General features: G+C 40.2%; 1 protein-coding gene across 1 annotated transcript in view; it reads right to left on the reverse strand.

The window, feature by feature from the left end:
- STX18 (syntaxin 18) overlaps positions 1-21,182 on the reverse strand; it is a 46,988-nt gene extending 25,806 nt beyond the window's left edge. The window contains exon 1 of the mRNA XM_033161101.1: positions 20,962-21,182. Within this exon, the coding sequence (XP_033016992.1) occupies positions 20,962-21,153 (192 nt within the window). The 5' untranslated portion in view covers positions 21,154-21,182. The remainder of the gene's footprint in view (positions 1-20,961) is intronic.
- Between the last annotated feature and the right edge of the window lie 3,804 nt (positions 21,183-24,986).

Genomic DNA, 24,986 nt, shown 5'->3' on the forward strand with positions numbered 1-24,986 from the left:
TAACAGACCACATGCCAGGTTGGTAGGCGTTTATAAAACTGTGCTCATATCCAGTTGTGTTCCCAAATAAATGATGTACACTTGTTCAACTATCTTGCCCAAGAAGGGAAATTGCCAGTAAGATGGAACATGGGAATACAGGGTTGGTTTTCAGAAGAAAAACCTTTTGTATGGAAAGGCAGGGGATAAGTGTAACAAAAAAATAAAAAGGATACCTTCGTGATCCTCTGCACAACCCTTCACATCGAAGTGCTGAATCCTCACCTGACATATCTCAGTTGGAACTGTTTTTCAAAATTCATTCACAAAGGAATTACCACTAAGATACATTTCTCAAGAGGGCCTCCTTGGTGGCTGCTCCCTAAATAAGCTAGACTGGCTCACTCCTTGTTGCTATTCCGCCAGCAAGTAAAGACTGCTTTATTGCAGCAGGCTTTGCAGGACCGTTTTTTTAAGGAAAGGCCTTTTGAATAGTGCTGTGCTGCTTTTACTATCTGTATTTCAATAGAACTGTTTTATATTGTTTTAATGCTACTCCAGTTTAATTCCGTTTTAATTCCTATATTTTATATGTTTTAAGCCTTCTGCATTTTATCTGTGTTGTTTTAATTTGTATAAGCTGCTTTCGAGTCCTGGTCTGGGAAAAAGGCAGGATATAAATATAATAGTAATAAAAATAATTCATTACTGAAAGGAAGACAACATTTAAAAATGGGACCTAGTGGTTCTTTATTCGGATATCAATATCAATATCAAGGATCTTGGAGTTCTGTTGTTGTTTTTAATTTAAAAAACAGAGTAATATGCAGGCACAAAATCAAAAATGTACAAGATATTACATATTGTGCATGAACACTTCACAGAGCACATGGGTTGGGGAAATTGTTGCATAATTTGGAATTTAAATGTTCAATGTTTTTTAATTGCAGATAGAAAACGTTAACTGCATGAAAAATGAGGGGTCACATCTATGGTGTCAGAAAGCATATTCTAAACCTTAGAATAAAGCCAGTTTATTTCTGTGTAAAGTGGTGACATTACATAAAAGAGGCGTATTACATTAAAGGTGTCGTTATGCCTTTAAAATCACTGGTGTTACTAATTACAATTCAGGCTCTGCTAAAACTCAAGTTTGCTGTAGCAATTTTCTTTTAATCTCATGCAAATGATAAAATGATGCAGTGGTTGTATGTTACTTGTTGAGTACATTAACAAATCTGTTTTAAAAAATTGAAACAGTGAAAACCTAAATGTGTGGTGTTAAAAATGCTAAGGAATCAAAATTGAGAAGCCAAAGGTTCGTTCGTTTTTGTAAATTCTTATTTTCCTTAGAGCTGTTCTATTCATATTATATATTCTATCATTATGTGTAGTTCAAAAATACAGATCGAAAAGTAAAGTTCGATTAATATTTTTCAAACTTCAGCAATCCTTTCAAAAAAAGAACACTGCAGAATAAGCACAAGTCCACCAACTGCATTACGTAAGAGCCTAAACTTCTGAATTATGAAAAATTTATTTTTGACAAGTCACTCACCCAACATTATAGGCTTTTTAGTCTAATTCCTTGTATGTTTACTTGAAACTACAGAGCCCCACCGAGATCACCTGTATTTACTTTGCAAAAGCATACCAAGTATTGCACATCTGAAGGTAAAGCTCATGTCTTTATAATGAAAAGAATCATTTAAATAATCATTTATTCCTGGTACTGTCTAGGCATGCTTATCTGATTTTTAACAGGATAAATAAAGGTCTCCGCAACAGTAACGGTTTTTACATTGAAGATATTTGAGAATTACACGTCAAAGCTTTGATGCACAATTAGCATCTAATTTCCAAATTCGTGACCCTAATTTCTAAGTTTAAAACTCGGGTCCGATAGTTAAACGAAATAGAATAAAATGCAAAGTTTAAACTGTGAAAAGTTGGCACAGCTGGTTCAAATGCTTATTCTAAAGCCGCAAAAGTGCTGCATTTGTATAAGCAGAAATTAGATTTCTGTCACCCGCCTGTTTAAGCAACTGATGGTTTCCAGTGCTATCCTACTCAGGTTTGCGAGGGGAAAAGTACAGTAGGCCATAATCACAACTGACCAGTTTTTCAGATGATTTGCCTCTTGAGGATATACATTTGGTTTAAGTTGCAACTGCAATGTTAAAGTTCTTAAGACAGGTCACCCAGATCAATTGCTGCAGTAATGTGAAACTCCAAAAAGCAAGCGATATCTAAACAGAAGATAGGGGTGGGCATGCATTTAAGTGGGGGGAGCACAAAGCCAAGAGACAGTCAGCCTGGCTGCCTCTAATCTCATGAAAATGGTTACCTTGCCCAGTTCCTGGTTTACATCAACAAATGGGGAACAAAAACGAGTCTACAAGTAGAAGGCAATTTGGGACCTATAATTACTTTTATTAACAGGCATAGCGTGCACATTTTATTCAATGACTTTTGTTCTACTGAAAGTTATTTGAATCACAACATTTAAATGACAACAAGAAAACTCTTTAAAAATGCAAGGAAGCATGGCAGCAAATCCTAAGTAGAAGGGGTCTGAAGACGCACCAAAATTCAGACTCGAGGGTTCCACATTCCTTCCTTACTCATATTCAGTTATTCAAAGTAATGAAAGAATAGAAACGATAAACACAAAAACTGACTGCTTACATAGTTGTTTTTTAATCTGCAAATGTTGAAAGAGATTTAATGTGGAGACGCTAAAAATGTTGTTTTAAAAAAACTGAGGCAAAATTTTAAAGTACAGCTGCGGGTAAAAAAAACTAAACAAAAAAGTTCATGTGATTACCCACTGCAGAGACAGAGCAGGACTTGAAAAATCATCAGATTGCATAATTTAAAAAAATTAAATTAGAATAAAATGTGCAATCTTTTTGTTGACTGCATTAAGAACAAATAGATAATACAGGAGCATTTGCGTCACTCTGCAGTGATAACCTATTTCAAAAATGGAATTGCATGCATAAGGCATTAAAGAGTTTACTTTACGGTATTTCGATTACTTCACTGGGCAGATTGTTAATGAGAAAGTACAGCATTATAAAAGGAGACATTTCCCATTCCCTAACTAGGTGCTTGTAATTGTTGTTTAAAAACTGAATTGCTCATCCTTGTGTTCCTTTTTCAAGATACTGTACAACTTCTCTCCGGCTCCTGAATCAGCCCCAAAACCCACCTCAAGTGGCACTACTAAAGTGTATTGCTACAACCCTGGAAATGGGAAGAGTTTACACTTTCTTCACATACATGTCTGCGCAACTGAACATAGGGCGGCCACATACCCTACTTAACACAGAACAGTCCTCTACTTGAAGACGTCAGAGGACAATACTCGGGGAATCCTATATTTTTTGAAAGGCTGTCCAGTCAAAGTCGGGTTTGAAGATAAAGAACTATAAGAAGGGAGAGCAGGGGCCCATCTGGAGTATGAATCTGGATAGCAGACCTAGAGGAGGCACACAGGTTACATGGTCCCAAATTTATCCTTTACCATTATGAAATGCATTGTATTTCTATATAATTATGGCAATTCTTTATAAATTTAAATCTACATGTATAAGGTAGCACATGCAAATTTTACGCAAATATGTGCTCTTTTGTGTTCCTTTTAAATAATGCATTTCTTCATTTATGACGTGCACAACTGCCCTGACTTACCTTAGTCTACTTGCACATCCTATCTCTCCGTAATCTCCTGCTATTATCTGATGTCAAACAAAATCAAATTTCCAAAGCAAAAGCATTTGGGAGCTCTTTTAGTATACAGAAACTTAGAAAAATGTGAGATTCCTATTCTAAAGGATCTAAATATTCTTGAATCGGGACACCCCTTCAAACAAAAGCGACCATGCAGTCCTAACTGTGAGAAATAAATCATAAACCTTCTGTTCACTATTTTGAGTTTACAGCTTTTGAAAATTATTTTCTGAAATTGGTTTATTTCATCTCTGAGTACAGCTTCCTTTAACCAAAAACAAAAAAGGGAGTCATAGCAGGAAGTATTTAAATAATGCTCCTTCCAGGAATATGAAAGCTGCTTTTCTGTATCGCTGCAACACTATTAAAAGGAAAGTAGAATATTTTCAGTAACTCAAATATTTTTGAAAAGTGAGCATCCTAACGCAGTTGCATCTCTTAAATTTAGTATTACTTAAAATTAAGAAAACAAATGGTCTCACAGACACACACACGTACCACTGCCAAATGCGAGAACAACTTTGACTATATGTTACAAGAGTTACTGAGCAAAAAGATGCTCAAGGGGGTCTGAATTTTGGGACCTATGGGGAGCAGCAGATGATGGAAGGAGGCACCAGTGACTTTTGCTTGTGCAACAAGATCACTGAATGAAACTTTATAATTAAGACTTTGAAGTTCTACAGATCGACTGAGCTTGGATTCTAAATAAATCACACTGAAATAAGAACCTGCAAAAAGTGCATCGTAGATTGTTCCAAGTCCTTATCCAAAAAAGACAGACCAGTAATTTTCTTGCCTTTGTAAGTTCATACACATGAATACTTACAATTCTATGAATTTCAACACACTCAAATGTTATATATTAAAAGGGAAGGTTAATTACTGCAAAAGGGAATACAACGGTGTGTTTTAAGAACTGGCAGAAAGTTTCAAACGACTGAATAGTTTTAGTATCACTTACAAGAGTAAGGCTGCAATCTTAACTCCACTTACCTAGCAGTAAGCCCCACTGAATTCAACAGGACTTACTTCTGAGTAGGCAAAAATGGTTAAAGTTGTGTTGTATGTCTACAATACTCTATGCACCCACATGCTTGAGTGTAAGTCTTACTTTTGATTAAACATGCATAAGATTGCACGGTCATTGAGTTCATTATTCACACAACTGTTATATATGCATAAACACTGAAAGGAGTTTTTGTCACTGAACTGAAAAATAAGGACGCGGCAAGACTTCAGTCTTATCTGTTGAACTAACAAATTGAAGCTGCCTCATTCAAGTCTGCAAAACTTCTGATGTTCATATTCTTTGTTTCATCATGGGATCCAACATCTGACTTTAATAGCATTTTCTAATATTTTCTTCTTGTCTTATTGCCTAACTCTAATCAGAACTTCAATATTTATATTTTCACACAATTATCTAAAACCTCTTTAAGTGCAACACAAAAGCCACAAGTTTTGAGGAACATTTCAGCTGGGAAACAAAAGCAAATTGGTCAAAATAGGTTTACCGAAATTGGCCTTTATTACTGCGAATTAAACACACTCCACTTACAACAATTCTCAGCATTAAACTTTATTTGCACTTTTACACAGGATGTTTTTGCTTCAACTGTTCCATTTTGTTCTGAATAAATTATAATTTTTTCTTCTTATTTTCTTTATCAAGTAAGCAAAAAGAGAGTAAATAATAGACCTCACTCAACTCTTCTGCAGAGTCCACATCTTTTTACAATTAACTACTGCTGCACACATGCAAGCATCATTAAGACAGGGGCCAACTGTAATAAGGTAGGACATTATATGGAACAGTAGACAGCTCATCTTTAAACATTTCACATTAATCTACTCTTCACAAAAATCAGGTTTTATAAAAACTATGTTATGCTCTGATTTGAGGAATCCTTATTCAAAGAGATACTCCCAAGGATGTTGTTGTTGTTGTTGTTGTTAATGATAACGATAATAATAATAATAATAATAATATTCCGTCCATCTGGCTGGGTTTCTCCAGCCACTCTGGGCAGCTTACAGTACATATAAAAACATAGTAAAATGTCAAACATTAAAAACTTCCTGATACAGTGCTGCCTTCAGATGTCTTTTAAAAGTTGTGTAGGATTGGGTGTATAGGTTGGAGCCCAGTCCTATTCATTATTATTCATTAATTAAAAAATCTGTAACTGATGTACATAATAGAGGCCCAATTCTGAAATGCACACTGAATTGTATCTATGTAGCACAGTATATAATTTCAGATTCAAAATTTATTCAGAGTATCAAAACTGAGGTGTGCGTATTTTCCTGTTGAAAAGTCACTGTAAACGGTGCATAACAAGTTATAGGAAAACGAGCATCTGTATACACTACACACACACACACACACACACACACACACACAATCTCTCTCTCTCTCTCACACACACACACACTCACACTCTGCAGAGAAAAGTAGGACCTGCAACAAAACACAGCCGTGCGGCATGCTCCTTATCAGAGTTCCAACCAGCTAGCAATACCCTCCTACAGGATACTCCCTTCCACTTCCTCTCTTTCAAGTTTTCTGTGTTTATTACTCAGCATTAAATATGTCTATCTGCTAGAGCTGAAGTATGGAAATGAATATTTAGAAGTCCTAGTGTACCGCAGGGGTGAGGAAACTTTTTAGTTCCAGGGTCGCCTCTGCTTCTGGGCAATTTTATGGGAACCACAAGCAATTATTGGTAGGCAGGGCTAGAGGCAAAAGGGAATGGGGCAAGGCATGCAAATTTTACCTTTGCGTGTTAGAAGAGTTTCTACACACACTTGCACTTCTCTCTCTATTCTATACCCAGACAAGCAGGAGGAATTACCAGAGTTCGGGGTCACATGAGCAGAACTGATGCAGGATATGGCCTGGGATAGTTTCAAAGGCCAGATAAGGAGCCAGGACTCAGGCTCCCCACTTTACGCCTGGTGTACAGTAAGGGACACTCATTTTCTCCCTTTGCCTGAAACCATGGACCCTGTTTAGCAGTGCTTTTTTCTCGGGGGGGGGGGGGGAAACACACATGCAGAAACATTTTCTGAATCTAAGTTTGGCCTCCATGAGGGGCAGTATTTCAATGAGTAGGAAAATGAGAGTACCCCTAAACATTTTTTTAAGGAAAAAAGCACTGCTATTTAGTATTTTTAATGTCTACTTCCTGTAATTCTATTTCAGCATATAACTTTTTATTTTTTTATTATGCCTCTGGAATTGCAGCCCACCTATGTCTATGCATTTAATGGGGGGAATTTAAAGTAAACACTTATTTTAGAAGAAGGCTGCTAAAATCTTGTTGTGAGCAAACACAATCAGTTTTGAAAAGCATGCTAAAGATTTATATCCACCCGTAACCATAGAAATTAATCTTGAGCTTAGATAAAGTAGCTGAGAATACCATTTATTTAATGAAAATCAGAGTCCTGTTCCTGCAAAAGAAGCTCCTTTTATTAAACAGCGTCTTGTTTTCCGTCATAGGATTTCAGTTGATGGGCCACTTCTTACAACTTAATTATACCCACTTAGCCAACATCTCTTAAAAAAAAAAAAATCAAAAAAATTGCCGAGTTTAATTTTATTGAAAAGGGCGCGCTAAATTGAAAGGCATAGTTCATACATTTGAAATAAATGCCATGCAGCCTACAACATTCCACAATGCTCTCAACGAAAAGTTACTAATTTTTACAAGGTCTGCAAAGCAACAGCTGGGAGGAAATACAGCTGGATTAAGTGAAACTTACCTCTGAGTAAACACGTTTAGGTCCTGTTAGAATATGAAAACACCAAAGGGATACTTTGACTCTTTTGTGCAGCTGCGGACAGAGAGCCTAACTTTGTAAAGTGGCAACTACCAACTTATACTTGACACAGGCATGTACCGCAAGTCTCCACATTTCCCCATCTGTTAGTGCTACCATCTCTAGAAACAGTGGTTCTGGAGGTGGAGCAACATTTGAAACGTTGGTTTGTTAACTGAGATATGCCAAACCATAATAAAATTTACCTCTTGTTCTATAGAATGTCTGGATCTGCAAACTTTACCAATGTTGATGGAACTGCTATTATAGCAGATCAGGCTGAATTTATTTCCATTACAAACCGCAAGAAGTTTCCATGCAGTGTCCCATCCAGGCCGTAACCAGGCCCACACCTACTTAGCTTCAACAAGATGGCTGCATCATTTAACTTCTGACAATGGCCTCCTGAGATGGCAGATTCCTATGTGCCCTCTTGTGTCTGGAAACATAATTTTTTACTCTGGGCTAATCCAAATGTACTATCTATGCAAGGAAAACCATGGGGTTATTTTAACAGAAGTGTTCTAAACAAGGAACTGCCCTAAAGCAGGGGTCAGCAACCTTTTTCAGCCGTGGGCCAGTCCACCGTCCCTCAGACCATGTGGGGGGCTGGACTATATGGGGGGGGGGAGGAACGAATTCCTATGCCCCACAAATAACCCAGAGATGCATTTTAAATAAAAGGACACATTCTACTCATGTAAAAACACGCTGATTCCTGGACCGTCCGCGGACCGAATTGAGAAGGCGAATGGGCCACATCCGGCCCCTGGGCCTTAGGTTGCCTACCCCTGCCCTAAAGGCATCACCACTCCTACCTGTACAGTCAGATCTAGAAGGTTGTGCTTGGGGGATACTGTTTGGCCCTATGGGTTCTCCAGATTTGGGTCCTGCAGAGGCTGCTCTTACTCCCCTTCTCTTTAATGACAGCAGGCTGATGACACAAAGCTGCATTTCTCTCTTTCATCTTCTGCAGGTGAGGTGAAAAATGTGCTGAACTGGTGCTTGGTTGTGAAAATAGAATGGATGAGGGCCTATAAAGACACCTGAATCTAGACAAGACTGAAATATTATTAGTGGGTGATTCTTCTGACCAGGTGGGTGGTGGTCAAGCTCCCTCTGAAAGAGCAGATCTGTAGTCAAGTGTCTTCCTAGATCCACTGCTGTCACATGAGGCACAGGCAGCCTCAGTGGTGCAGAGTACTAGCTTTGTCTGGTGGCTCAGCTATGGCCCTATTGTATATGGAAAGGAATAACTTGACTGCAGTAATATATGCTCTGCAATGTGCTGTATATGGGTCTGCCTTTGAAGATGGTTCAGAATATTTAGCCAGTGGTCACCCAATTGTTGACCTATCACAACTGCACTGGTTGCCAACTCAAGAGTGCTAGTTTTAACATGGATGGCTTGGGACCACAATCTTTTCCAAAGTGCCTCTCCCAATATGAACCTACTTGGACCGTTCCATCTTCACTTGAGAGCTTTATTTGAATGCTCCCTCTGAGGAAGGTTCAAAAGGTATCAACAGGGAAGAAAACGTTTTCAGTTATGGCTACCCACCTATGGAATGCTCTTCCCAATGAGGTCCACCAATAACATCATTTTGGTGTCAAGTTAAAACTTATTTTTTTCTCCCAGACATTTTATGGATTGCAACTAGCTGGTTGGTGGCTATTCCATAAAATGTTCTTCTACTGAATTTGTTTGTGGATTATTAGAATGGTTTTATTATGTTATATCTTTTTCTAAATTGATTGGAAACTTTTTTGTAGTAGACAAGTCAAATAAATAATAAGGTCTTACCCACGGAATATTGTGTAAGACTACAGTTGATGGCACACCCAATTTATCAACTTAGCAAATAATATCCTGGTTCACACATCATTGTAAACCAAAGATTTAGTTTGGTTCTCCCCAAGAGAATATGCTATGTTGTTGTATTGATAGCAAGTCATTTCATCCCAAACAGTGAAGTATAACAGTAGAATCAGTTCCCGCAGCTGTGTTTACAATCTACGGTATTTACAAGGACTGTGCACTCCTGTTCAGAACTTCCACTGATTTAAATGAGAGAAACAGCTGAAAGCAAAGAGACAATTTTAACTTGGGCACATGGTACATACCCAAACAAAGCCAACACACACAGGCAGCCTAGCTGCATGATCCTTACGGGTGATGGAAAAGGTGCTTCATTGTTTATAGTAAAGTACATTTGAAAATTACTGTTAATAATTCTTCCAAAATATTATTCATTGTGCAATGCATATTATAGGCCACAGTTATTAGAAAAGAACCAGAGTAAACCACGAAGAATTGAGAAATAAAAACTTTGGCTGCTCTCAAACTGTTTTTAAAAGGAGCTAAACTCCCCAAACCCTTACCCTGCAAATGCCAACTACTTTTCTCAAAAACTTTTTTTTTTTTAAAGATAGGTTCACACACAAGTATAGCAATACATGTGTACTGGGCTTCCAGAATCTGATAACTTAAGTAGCAAAATGAATCTTTTAAGAGCTACCAAACTGAACAAAATAAAATAAAATTAGATATAAATTCCTGTTTTAGACTGTGGTCAACTGAGGTCTAGACAAAACCCCATGCACATTCACTGCTTAGTCTCCAGTCTGCTCCAAGTTTGAAAAGGTAATTGAACTCAGTCTGTAATTACTGGATTAGACACAGATGGGCTCTATACATTTCAGGGGGAGAAGCACTGTTTGCATTCATTTTATGATTGCCTGTAAGGTCAAACTTTTCAAAATGTACTTTCATCTGTTAAATGGTTTCTTAAATTCCCCTGGGTAGATCTTCAATAACTGATGTTTTAAGCAATTTGAGCCTATCAGATCCTGTCTTTGAATATAATAAGTTGCCCATTTTCTAGTATTATATACGTACATGTAGGTTAATTGCTACATCTTGCATATTTTCAAAATTGCATTAAAAAAAACCCTGAACACTTCATTCAACATACACACACACAGAATTGTGTAATGTCTTCTATTTTAGCAGGAAGGTCATATATCTAACAATGAACTACTGCAACCACACACACTCTTAATTGATGTTATAATTAACTGAGCAAACACCCTACAATGCCACTCCCATTTTACTATGCAGATATGGCAATACAGAAGTACCATCTGCAGCCTGACAAAATACAGAAGCAAAAGAACTGTTTATTCAAAAGGGTATACTTCACTTTTTGTTATACCATCCAAACAAGTTTCCAATAAAACGGAACCACTATGGTGCAATACTCAGAGTATGGGACTTGGAAAAAAGACTCACAGGTCTGAAACCCTGCTTGGCCATGTAGTTCACTGGGTGATCCTGGGCCAATCTCCATCTCTCAGATTGATCCAATTCATAAGGTTGTTGTAAGGATAAAAGGGAATAGCCGTACCCCTCGAGGCATGCTTTGGGTCTTCATTCTACAAAGCTAGTTGGAAAGATAGAATATTTTATCTTTATAGGATGCCTTACTGATGTTTAGGAACAAAAAGCCCTATTTCAAACCTATGTCTGGGCTGTATCGCTTTAGACCAGGGACCAGCAAACTTTTTTAGCAGGGTGCCAGTCCACTGTCCCTCAGACCTTGTGGGGGGCTGGACTATATTTTGGGGGGGAAATGAACAAATTCCTATGCCCCACAAATAACCCAGAGATGCATTTTAAATAAAAGGACACATCCTAATCATGTAAAAACACACTGATTCCTGGACTGTCCGTGGGCAGTCCGAGAAGGCGATTGGGCCGCATCCGGACTCCAGGCCTTAGTTTGGGGACCCCTGCTTTAGACTCCTGGTGAAATACTACCCTGCTACAAGAGGAGTTGATTCCTACACACATACAATGTGCCACACTCCATCACTGAATTTTAATAGGCAGTGATTTATTTTAATACAGAGAAGCATTCAATCAAATGACCCTCAACCTGCATTCTGAAGTGGCAAACAAAACAAAGCAGAGTCAACTTTCAGCATTCACTCTTGTCCCAGGTAGAGCACTGGGCAGATCAACATGGGGAGACACAATGCAAACTGGGCTCATAAACAAACAAGCTGAGACCATGCATGTTTTTTTATAGGAAAGAAATCTATTTATATGCCCTATTTCTTCATTCAATGGGTCTACTCTCCATAGCCATAGCCACTGCAGTCAATTTATGGAGCATGCAGGTGGTTATTTACCAAGCAGTAACTTAGAATCATACAATCGTAGAGTTGGAAGGTACCTCCAAGGGTCATCTAGTCCAACCCCCTGCAACACAGGAATCTCGACCAAGGCATCCATGACAGATGGCCATCCAACGTCTGTTTAAAAATCTCCAAGGATTGGAGAGTCCACAACCTCCCAAGCGCGTCTGTTCCACTGTCTAACAGCTCTTACTGCCAGAAGGTTCTTCCTGATGTTTAGTCAGAATCTCCTTTCTTGTAACTTGCCTCCACTGGTTCAAATCCTACTCTTCAGAGCAAGAGAAAACAAGTTCACTTTATTTTCCATGTGACAACCCTTTAGATATTTGAAAATGTCTATCATATCGCCTCTCAGTCTCCCCTTCTCCAGGCTAAACATACCCAACTCCCTCAATCGTTTCTCATCAGGCTTGGTTTCCAGAACCTTGATCATCCTTTTTGCCCTCCTCTGCACACATTCCAACTTATCAATACCCTTGTTAAATTGTGGTGCCCAGAACTGGGGACAGTATTCCAGATGTGGTCTGAAAGAATATAGTGGTATTATTACTTCTCTTGATCTGGACACTATACAGTGGTACCTTGGTTTTAGAACAGCTTAGTTTATGAACAACTTGGAAACAAAATGCTGCAAACCCGGAAGTAGGTGTTCCAGTTTGTGAACTTTGCTTTGGAAGCTTGAGTGTCTTCCGTTTGTAAATTGAGTCCCCCGTTGCTTATCAGAGGCTTCCTGTTGTGTCTGTTGACTGTTTAGTCCTGAGCACCCAAGCAACACAGAGGTGATATTTGGAGCTTTTGTTTTTGCTATTTTTTGCGCTTTTGTTTGTGTGGCCTTTTTGTTTTTTTGAATGTGACTTGTCCTTCATTTTATGGTACTAAGAGCCAGTGTGGTGTAGTTGAGAGCCAGTGTGGTGTAGTGGTTAAGAGCGGTAGACTTGTAATCTGGTGAACCGGGTTTGCATCTCCGCTCCTCCACATGCAGCTGCTGGGTGACCTTGGGCTAGTCACACTTCTCTGAAGTCTCTCAGCCCCACTCACCTCACAGAGTGTTTGTTGTGGGGGAGGAAGGGAAAGGAGAATGTTAGCCGCTTTGAGACTCCTTCGGGTAGTGATAAAGCGGGATATCAAATCCAAACTCTTCTTCTTCTACTACTGACTTATGACTACGGCTTGTGACTTGTTTTGTGACTGTGTGGAACCCAGTTCAGCTACTGATTGTGTGACTGCAGAAATGGATAAAAGCCCCCCCCCCATCCAAACAATGATCAGTGCACGTAAGGAAAAAAGAAATTTTAATTTTTATCATCTACAATACTGTCTTATTTATTTTATAGTACAGTACACTGATTATTGCTTTCATTTTATGGATCAATGGTCTCGTTAGATAGTAAAATTCATGTTAAATTGCTGTTTTAGGGGTTGTTTTTGAAAGTCTGAACAGATTAATCCATTCTGCATTACTGTATATTCTGGCGTATGAGACTACTTTTTAATCCAGGAAAATCTTCTCAAAAGTCGGGGCTTGTTTTATATGCCGGGTGGAGAATCTGCGGTCGAGTATATCTCCAACTCTATATTTTAACTGGAAAAGTTGGGGGTCGTCTTATACGCCCAGTCGTCTTATACGCCGGAAAATATGGTACTTTCTATGGGAAAGCACACCTTGGTTTTAGAACGCTTTGGTTTTGAACAGACTTCCAGAACGGATTAAGTTTGGGAACCAAGGTACCACTGTACTTCTATTGATGCAGCCTGGAAGAGCATTCACTTTTTGTTGACTCATGTTAAGCTTGTGGTCCACTAAGACCCCTACATCTTTTTCACATGTACAACTGGTAAGCCTGCTTCTTCCATCTTATATTTATGCACCTGGTTCTTCCTGCCTAATTGCAGAACCATACATTTGTCCTTAGTGAAATTCATTTTGTTAGTTTTGTCCCAGTTCTCCAGTCTGCTAAGGTCATCTTGAATCCTCCCAGTTTGGATGAACATCCCCTCAATTCCTTCATCCAAGTCGTTTAGAAAGACACTGAACAACAAAGGGCCCAGGAAGGTCTCCATGTAGCCCTGATATCTGGCAATGTCTAGCCAGCTGTTGAAGATAATTTTATCTACATCTGCTAAAACAAAAACAGCTTGGTAGATAGTTGTCGACAATTATCCTTAGATGCCAGGGTCAGGTGCCAGAGAACATGGAGCCAGATCTGCTGAGCTCATGGAGGCTTCAGACTTGTGTTTTACATGGCAGACCTTTTTTTAAGACAGAGGATTTAAAGCAGTTTATTTTATTTATTTATTTATAAAATGCCAAAATGTCATAGTGGTGTATGATAAAATAATCAAAACATCATAAAAATGAAGTTGTGGTATAACATGGGGGTGTCAACTATTGGAAGAAAAAGAAGTTAAGAATGCCATTGGCAATCTCCTTTTCTAAGTCTAAGTAGCTCTTGGAACTTCATGGTATAACATAATATTTAAAATAAAGCCATGGATAAAAAGAAAAATATACTGAGTTAAACACTAGTTGTTCCAAAAAGAAGTTTTGTAATTGATCATATTATTTCCTAGTGTTTTTCTCACAATTAAAAAAGAAGCACTATATTGAACTACAATTCAATGTAGAAGAGTTTAATGATTTTCTGTTATCTATTATAAACTACTTCTAATCAGCATGGATCTAAGTGGATCAAATTCTGCTCCCACATACGTATCAATTACATAAAAAACAAATTTAACATACAAAACAAAAGTGAAAACTTTCTAAACCAGAATTTTAAATAATGGGTACAATCTCATGGGTCCAGATCTAAAATGAATTATACAAAGACCTTCTTAAAATCTCAGCATCCAAAGGGAATGAACCAGGCAAAAGAGAATCTAAAGTAAAAGGGAATTAAACATTAATAAAAAATCATGTAGCTGTCTTTTTTTTAATCTTGGCAACAAGGCTTTGAAAGAAGAATATCCCAGGAACACGCACATCTGTTTAATATTACAAGCCAACTGTCAACATCCTAACTGAAGTTTTAATTTAATATTTTTCCTTTCTTGATGTTTTACCTTTAATCAATGCCTTGTGAGAGTATCAGCTTTCTATACGAAACTGTTAAATATAAAGAAATGTTATTGCAGCATGTTTATAAAATCATAGTTTGAGAACTTTGTATTTTTCTAAAGCCTGACCACAACTTAATTATCCGCAGGACATTCCAAGCTTGCAAACGTAAGCTCCAGTTCCCAACCAATTTGGAATATCTACTGTACAGGACATTGGGCTTTCCAAATACCACAGTATGGTTCGGTTTCCAAAAGTCAGCATTAAGGCTTTTAGGCATGGCTTTTATTTTAATTAAATATTCGTTTCGGTGCTAATCATTAAATTGTTTTCATGCTTCTCTTTCATGTTACTTTGCCGTCCTCAGTTGTTTGTTATTACTGCAAAAGTGAAGGAGCTATTGTGAAAAGGGGAAGCACAGTCCCATGTCCAGCGCAAAGAGAACATGCCTGTATTGGCCGCCATCCCCATCAAGATGCACCCAATTCAAGAACAAGAACGGTAATGAAATTTCCAGGGGAAACGATGGCCTATCTAGTAGGGAAAGGCTTTGTCCCCAAAATCCGCTCCATAAAATCAACTTCAAAAACAACAGCATGGACATTTCAAGAACCCCTAAAAGCCCCCGTCACATTTGAAATAATTGTGCAATTTAGCTCCAGAAACAGAATTAATACAAAGGGGAACAGTTTCTCTACATTAATTAAAGGAGCACTCCAATTATTCTAAGACATTTATCAGATGTTTATACTTTTAAGGTCCCAATGAATTATTATTAATATTAATTTCTACCCTGCCCGTCTGGCTGGGTTTCCCCAGCCACTCTGGGCGGCTTTGAACAGAATATTAAAAACAGAATAAAACTTCAAACATTAAAAACTTCCCTAAACAGGGCTGCCTTCAGATGTCTTCTAAAATAAAAAAATATTTAGGAAATGAAAAATGTCTGAATTAATGTGTTCCCATGAAGTATACTTAAATTATTTTGAAGCCTGACTAGGACACATATTAAAAAATAGACATGCAGTCCAGGATACCAAAACTGCTAAAGAACAAACACAGAAGGCAAATCTACTTCGCATTCAACAAGTTTTCATTCTGTTACGATTCTGCCTCTTACTCAGACCAATATAAACCAAAAAGGGCGTGGGGAGTTATCTGATCATGGGAGGTGGATGTCTGGGAGCTGTGACAACTGAATAGGATTAAAACTAGTTTACATTTGTAGCGTATGCATATTGTTTGTACAATTATTCACATTAAGTGTAACAAAACAAATAAAATTTTGTCTACATGGCACATATTTTAGAAAAGAGGCATATAAAAATTCTTAGCCTCTTGGTATCAGTGTTCAGCAATATACTTTTTAACCTGTGAGAGATAAACTAAATGTCACCTCAGAGAGGCAGCTCATAGCAACCCTGCTTATCCAAACCTCACTTTTTATATATCCATGCTAGTTTTGTGTGTGTGTGTGTGTGTATTACTAGACTAAACTTAGCATTTTGAACTGCTTGTCCTGTACACACATCCTACTTGGCTGACTTCAGAGGCACTCCCCAAGGGACTATTAACTGGTCTGGAACTTAATCTGCTATTAAATAAGGCATGCTCTTTAGTTTTAAATTAGTTTGACATAAACATAACTTTTCATATTGTTTCTTTGCTATTTTTCTGCAAAAATAAAATGATATGGGAACCAGTTCAATATTTAAAATAGATGTGTGTAAACATAATATAAACTACAGTATCAATGAGTTTGTATTTAAATTGTCACATAAGGAAGAACTAGCTGTCCTACAACCTCAGCTATGAGCCTGATTTAAGAGCTAGCTTCTCATGAAAAGCAAACTGAAAGATGAAACCATTTTAAGTTCTTAATGTCCAAGATTAATTTCTCTAAACTACAGAGCTGATTAACACTTAACCTATGCTGCAGATGTGCATGTTCTCTTTCCCCTGCTCTGAATGAATTATAACGGTCACCAATTAAAATAAACTTTGTAAATGCAAAGCATGCTGCAATAGTGTTTCTGGTTTTAACCACTTGCCTGTTTGCCACAGGCAACTAACAACCGCATCCAGGCAAGTGAGGAAGTTGCCAGAAGAGGTATGGAGTGCTCAACTTCACACACACCCTCCAGCAACCAACTGTGTTTCTATGCTGGCCATGAGGGGGGGGGGCATTTTGCCTTCTAGCAAGAAACCAAGCAAGCTGGCAGTAAAGGGACAAATCATTTTGTCCCTCCACTTCCATCCACTGCATTTCTGTGCTGGGTGTAGAGGAGGCAAAGCTCACTCCTACATGTACAGCAGGGGTAGGCAGCCTAAGGCCCATGGCCCGGATGCGGCCCAATCACCTTCTCAATCCGGCCCACGGACGGTGCGGGAGTCAGCATGTTTTTACATGAGTAGAATGTGTCCTTTTATTTAAAATGCATCTCTGGGTTATTTCTGGGGCACAGGAATTTGTCCATATTTTTTCCCCATAATAGATACTAGCCCACCACATGGTCTGAGGGATGGTGGACTGGCTGAAAAAGGTTGCTGACCCCTGATGTACAGCATAGAACCCAACACAACAGGCAGTGGTGGAAAAATGCACTCCTTCCTGTGCTCATATGGCACAGAGGCGGCAAAGTCTCTTCCCATGCCCTATGAAAGCTGGTAATGTTTGAGTGCAAATTTACAAGGCTGGTTTACGCTAACAGTATTTTAGTTTCTCTACAACGGATTTAATTTCCATTTCCATTTTGACATTGAAAACTGACTCTTCAATCTGATGTCATCACATGAGAAACTAAGGAGGTAAAATTATGCTGTGATAACTCTGGTAGGAACCTGACTAAATTTCTCAATTGTAGTCAGACAACAATTGAGAAACCCTCTAGCACTGAAATACAGAATGATCTTTAAATGTCCATCAACTTTGTTTTACATTTACAAGTTTTACTGCCTGGTAATAGAAGCAGTGGCACATATGTAACAAAAAAAGGAAGAATAAAAATTTGAGTGAATCCTCCTGTCTACATAATCAGTTTATAGCTGCAGTAAACACGTCACTTTATTTTATTTTTATTGCAACACCAACTCTTGACAGCAAATGACCACTTTAATCAGAACTACCTAATCTCCAGTAGTTTAGTGCTTGAGTATCACTTCATAAGGCTGTACATTTCAACTATTTTACAAGATCACCATACAGCTCAGAACAGATGAATCAGTTCCAGTACTTTCTAGTACATCTAGCCTAGTACTTTCTACTACAGCTAGTTGCAACTCTACAAGGTTCAGATCTTCCCGAGCCCAACCCCTACAGGAGATTCATCCAACTGGAGATGCTGAGGATAAAACATGGGGCTCTCTGCATACAAACATATAGTTTACCAGTATATAGCTCCTCGGAAAAGAGGTAAACACGTTACTTGCAATCTCCTCTCCTCTGCAAAAAAGCATTCTAGATACCATGCTAACAAGGTGCCCTTATTTTCAGAGATAATTTATCTGACTTACATACATCAACAACCTTCCAAGGGTTTATATACAGATGTGATGTGATGTTTGTGTGAAGAATAAAATGTAAGATCAGGCACATGTACACATTCCAAGGAGGCTTTGTAGCAACAGATATTGGTGGTTAGCATTAACTATTAGAAGAAAAGGAATTACAAATATTGACACTAAAATACATCACTTAACAGTTAAGCAAAATTGGGAGTGCTGGTGAGGATTGTGGGAGAAAAGGTTTTTATGAACTGAACTAATTAGGACTACGCTTTCCCATTAGGCTTAATGGCTGCCCACTGCTGCTACTATGAAACACACCCCCCCCAGCTCTAATGGTTCACAGCAAAAGGCAAAATAAAGCAAGATGTCATTAGAAATCCATATACAGTATTAGTAGTGAAATAAGTTGTATATTCTACTGCATTTGTACTGACCCTTTTGCTCTAGTGCATGATATGTGGATAATGTCCCTTTCATTGGGACAGAAGCTGCTATTAGTACAGTACTGCATCAGTAGAAACAGGCTATGGGAGTGTACAGAGGGAATGGAAACAGTCTCTAGTAAAACAGCAAGGAGCCAATAAGCTTGTCACTGGAAAGACTGAAAGAAATACATATGTATTCAAGGACAGCAAACTCTGTTCCACACAATTTACACCTGCCACTGAATCAGGGATATCCATGATAAAAGGAGGCAAATGCACATGCTCCAATAATGGAGCCTGATCTTATCCAAGACACCTGCATTTTGGCATGTTGGTTCAGACTCCATCTAGATACACTTAGAGCAGTTTAAGACTGCAATCCAGAGCTTTCCAGGCTTTTCTAGTTGGTGACACACATTATGGACATGCATCATTTCGCGACACAGTACTTTGGCCACCTTCTGAGAAAAGAAGACCCCCTGGAAAAGACCCCGATGTTGGGAAAGATTGATGGCACAAGAAGGGGATGACAGAGGATGAGATGGTTGGATAGTGTTCTCGAAGCTACCAACATGAATCTGACCAAACTGCGGGAGGCAGAGGAAGACAGGAGTGCCTGGCGTGCTCTGGTCCATGGGGGTCACGAAGAGTCGGACACGACTAAACGACTAAACAAAATGCAAACCAGAGGTTAAACTAACCCTTTCCAGCCCCAGAAAGAGTGTGGGGAGCATTCATGCTACATACCTACATACTGCAGCTGGCACACTAATGTGTCATGACCCAAGGTTTTGGAAAGTTCTGCATTAGAACATAAGAACCTTCTGGATCAGGCCCATGACCCATCCAGTCCAGCGTCCTGTTCTCACAGTGGCCCACAATATCCCTGAGGAGAATCTGCAACTCCCCCCTCCTGTGGTTTCCAGCAACTGGCATTCAGAAGCATTGCTGTCTCCAACAGAACGCAGAACATAGCCTACACCAGAACTTTCTAAACTTTTCATGTTGGTGCCAAACTTTTTAGACATGCATCATTTCATGACACATTAATTCAGTTTTACTAGCAAACCGGAGGTTAAACTAACCTCGTTCCAGCCATGGGAAGAATGCAGAGAGCATTCGCATGACACACCTACTGCAGCCAACATGACACAGTTTGGAAAGTTCTGCTGTAATCCAGTTACTCTACACTTATTCTACAGTTGGTCCCAATAGACTCAGAGGGACTTCCGAGTAGAAATGTTTAAGACTGTGATGTAAATCACTGATGTTAAATTCAACCATTGAATAAGATGCATATTATGATAATGTTGCAGTACAACTATTACATATCTTGTGAACACATTTGTCCGTTGCAGGTGAAAGTTTCCTTTTTCTTCAGCAATGAAGAAAAACAATTGCCACAAAGGGTATGAGTTTTTCACTCTCCAAAAGCCCACTCCTATTCTGCAAGGTGATTTAGGTTGCAATCCCATAATAAACACATACTTGAACTATCCCATTGAATTTAGTGGGGTTTACTTCTGGGCAGACATGTATGTACTGTATTGGATTGCACAGCTAGTGTCAAGAGTGTTTTACAGACTGCTTCTGATATACAGTATAGTACCTTATTGAAGCTGCTCTATTCTCCCCCCACACACCCCGATGTTGGCCACTGAAAACCTTGCCACTATTTTATATTGTCTTGATAGATGTATTTTTATGTACATTATTGTAGTTTTTTGTAATAATACAGATTAATGTTGTTCACCACTCTGGGGGCTATTGAGCTAAAAAAAAAAAAGGTATAAAAATAATCAATTAACACCCCATCCTACTTTGCACTGTCACCACAGGGTGGCTGGGTGGGGGATTCAAGATGATCAGATCCGTAAAGAATACGCTCAAACATACCCCCACTCTTTCACGCGCCCCCCCCTTTAACACAACACTCAGTGTGTTCCAGATCCTACCCACGCGGAACTCCAACCCCTCTCTCTAGCGACCTGCGAATAAAGGAGCACTTCGAGCATGTGCAGAGTGCCGAATAGCCACACGCAGCCTCAAGATGCCACCACCAGGCGGGTTTGTTTCGGAAATAAGCCCCAACTGAGCTGCTGCCCCTGGTGTCGCGGCCAGATGCTGTTTTCTGAACTTAATTGCCGTCGTCGGCAGCAGCAGCGAGGCCTTTGCCCGCGAGAGGCCCCCCCCCCAGCCACGTCCTCGCCCCCCACCAGCCCCACTCACCACTTCGCGGGCGCGGCTGGAGAAGTCGCCTTTGGAGCGCTGCCCGCCGCGCTTGAGCAGGGCCTGGGCGTCGTCGCGGGGGCTGTCGCTGCTGCCGCCGCCGCCGCCGCCCAGCGGGACCCCCAGGGCCTTGTTCCGGGTCTTCACCGTCTTCACGCTCGCCTTGAACAGGAGCGTGATGTCCACCGCCATGGCGGGCGGCGCCGAGCGAGGCGGAAGGCGTCCCTCCGCGGAAAGGCGTCCCCCTCGCCAGCCGGGACCGCGCGCGAAGGTTCCGCCTCCGCCCGGCGCTGGGAGCGGGCGGGCGGGGAGTTGGCGGTTCGCCGGCTCGTGGCGGCCTAGTAGGAAGCCTTCTTTCTATGCAGCCCTCTCTCGTCGGAGGACCGGGGACTGGAGGGTGGGTGTCCCCGGTTCTCTTTCGAGGAGCGCCTCGCAGAAATGGGAAAGCGCTCAGCCTGCGACCCAGGAGCGCTGCCCGGAGTCTCTCGTTCATTTTCCTCCCTCTCCGCCTCATTATTCCCGGTTTTAACTGAGGCCCACTGAGCGCCAATGGAATGTCGACAAGAGTCCGCATTGCAATTCAACCTTTTTTATTATTATACTGTGTCTTATAAAAGCAATGGACTCTCATGTCAACTACATTATGGAACATTTCTCAAGGGACCTAGTCACCACCTTAGTAATGGTATCAGCTTAGCTGTTCCTTGGCAGGTTGCCAGCTGCAGATTACCCTATAAGTTATATTCCTTAGGTCTCAGTTGTGGAGGTGACCTTACCCACCTTCTCCCTTCATTAAGTTAACTGTTCACAAACCAAATGGATTTTATAATGCAGACCTCCCCTCCATTATGTGCGTTCTACTCACACACAACCACATATACGCACGGCAAAGGGAAATAATAATTCATACCCAAATATGGCAGGAGAGAGCTGGAGAGTCCTTGTGACTTGCGAGGAGACCTGACCTGAAGGAGACCTGTCAGTGAGGGCAGAGAAAGACCCAAAGAGACCAGAGGCACAGCAGGGCATTGTTTATGCTACTCAGCCTCCCTGCCTAACAGCTGAGGTAGTGCAGCAACAGCAACAACAACCGCTTTCCCACATGTCCTCCAAGTTCAGTTCTAGTTGTGGATATTTTTGGATAGACTGAAGAGAGAGTGGCAGAGATGGTGTTTAGAGGGTGCTCCCCACTTTACATGATTTCACTTATGTGCATGGGGGCCCAGAACACAACCCCCACATAAAGTGGGGAGTTGCCTGTACAACATTTTGATGTACAAATTTATACCATATTTAAGTAAGCTTTATTTCAGAGTTTTACTGTTTCCCCTCAGTTTTACGGTATAGTGCTACAACACTTTTTCATTTAAGCAGTATTTTACTAATGACTGAATCTTCAATTATACTTTCCACGAGTTTTCCTGGGACAGATGAAGCTAACCAGCCTGTAATTGCCAGGATCCCTTTTTAAAAATTGGTGTTACATTGGATACTTTCCAATCCTCGTTTCATTTTATTATTTATTAAATTTGTATATCGCCCTGTACCTGCAGGTCTCACGGCGGTTCCTTTTGCTTATCTATTCTCTAGGAAATCGGCCCTGAGTGCTCACTAGAAGAAGGACAGATCCTGAAGTTGAGGCTCCAGTACTTTGGCCACCTCATGAGAAGAGAAGACTCCCTGGAAAAGACCCTGATGTTGGGAAAGATGGAGGGCACAAGGAGAAGGGGACGACAAAGGATGAGATGGTTGGACAGTGTTCTCGAAGCTACTAACATGAGGTTAGCCAAACTGTGAGAGGCAGTGAAGGATAGGCGTGCTTGGCGTGCTCTGGTCCATGGGGTCACGAAGAGTCGGACACGACTGAACGACTGAACAACAACAACATGTCTGTACATAACACGAATCCATGCAACGGAGTGAGTTCTCGTTGCTCTGTCCCAGCTCCTGCCAACCTAGCAGTTCGAAAGCATGCCAGGGCAAGTAGATAAATAGGTACTGCGGCGGCAGGAAGGTAAACGGCATCTCCGTGTGCTCTGGTTTCCGTCATGGAGTCCTGTTGCACCAGAAGCGGTTTAGTCCCGCTGGCCACATGACCCGGAAAAGCTGTCAGTGGACAAATGCCGTCTCTCTCGGCCTGAAAGCGAGATGAGCGCCGCAACCCCATAGTCACCTTGGAGTGGACTTAACCGTCCAGGGGTCCTTTACCTTTTACCTGTCTGTAGTCAGACTCATTGTTTTGCTCCAGACAAGTCATGAGCTGTAGTCAAGGTTCATCCTTAGCTTACCACTCACAGTATATCTGAGAGAGACAAAGTACAACTCCAGGTTTTGACATAAGACTGATCAAAATCATGACGTAGCTAAAAGCAGCAGGACTGGAAGTGTGAGTACCTGCACACTTTTGCATTCATGTTTAGCCATAATGAAAACTGGGCTATTGCCACACATGTTTCTTGCAAAGTGAACTCAGGAACAATGCTTCCAGGATTTTGGAAAATTTTAATACTCATCCAGGTGGACAACTTGTACTTAGGTATCACAGAAGATCATACTGTACACATTAATTTCCTGAAATATATGTAGTTTTAAAAGTTTGTAGCCAGAATACTACAGCAGTACCAACACTTTCAGATTATAATGATAGACAATACAGTGGCAAAATCTTGTCTCCATTTCTGGCCCAAAGGAAGAAAGGCTTCTCTACAGATTTTTTTTTACAAAAGGTTACAGAGGAGATGACTGAACTGGTCTACCTTATTAGGTACATAATACTTTCAGATCCCCTTCCTCTCATAGAGAGAGAGAGAGATAGCTTTGAAGACTAACTGCTTTAAAAAGTGCTTTTTCAAACTTGTACCCAGATGCGTTTGAACTTGATCTTGGTTTCCTGTGTACAGTAACTGCATTTAGATGTGATTTGCACTTCCACAGGTACCTTGATGTGAAGGTTTAAAGCTTAGTTTTGAGAGGAGAGACTCTAGGAGTATATACTATGGCTTCTTTTATAATGGCTATTAAAAAAAGCCTCCCCTTGAAATTCGAGATTTTTAGTTTGGTCTATATTTCTACAGCACACATTTACACACAATGAACTACATTCTTTCCCTCAAAGCACTGCAGGTAGAAGTATCCCCAAGAGAAACACGCTACAATATTGTAGTGACAACCACAGATGCACAAAAGTCATGACTCAGACCAGCTGAAGCTGTTTTGCTTTTGTAAATTCTTGCTGGGACAGGCATAATTTGGCTCGATTCTGCAATAAAGTTATATTCAGTATATTTTATTTGTTCCATACTTTCCTGGCATGGGAAGAACAACAGCTCACGTGTGCTGAATTCTAATGCTGAAAACTTCTTTTTGAGGCAGTTTGCTTATACCACTTACTCGTAATCAAGGCATGTCAACAAAAGAAGCCATATTTGGAAATTGTTTGGTTGTTTGACTAAGCAGTATCAGACACATTCATTGGCCCACATTCAAAATAAACTCAGCATCTTTATGAAAGTGAAAAAGAAATCCCACTTAAATTTGGGGGAAATTGGCAAACTTTGTGCTAATCAAGCTCCCTGAAAATATGTGCAGAGCATGCAGGAAAGAAGATATTCTGTTACCTTAGTAGTCAGTATCGGGGACATGATCCACCATCTCCTCGCTGGAGCAAATGTGAACTGCACAGGAGCTCTAGTACGTTCCAGTGGAGTTTTTGAGAACCCCTCTTTATACCAAGGAGGTTTGCACAAAAGATCTTCGCAGAAGACTGTGCCCCTTGTTTTTATGTGGTAAATAGAACATGCATATGATGATAATGATTAATCTATAAAGTTCCTAAAATTTACGCTGAACGCTGATCAGAAACACATTCCTTGCGCACAATCTAAAAGGTACGGCACAAAAGGGAAAAGAGAAGGGGAGGGAAGAGGAAAACGAGGAGATCCAGACACCAATAAGAGTTGCAAAGTGGTTTTTAAAGATGTGTAATAACACAGGTGGCGCTGTGGGTCAAACCACAGAGCCTAGGG

This window comes from Lacerta agilis, chromosome 9, assembly GCF_009819535.1.
Source record: "Lacerta agilis isolate rLacAgi1 chromosome 9, rLacAgi1.pri, whole genome shotgun sequence".
Taxonomy (NCBI): Eukaryota; Metazoa; Chordata; class Lepidosauria; order Squamata; family Lacertidae; genus Lacerta; species Lacerta agilis.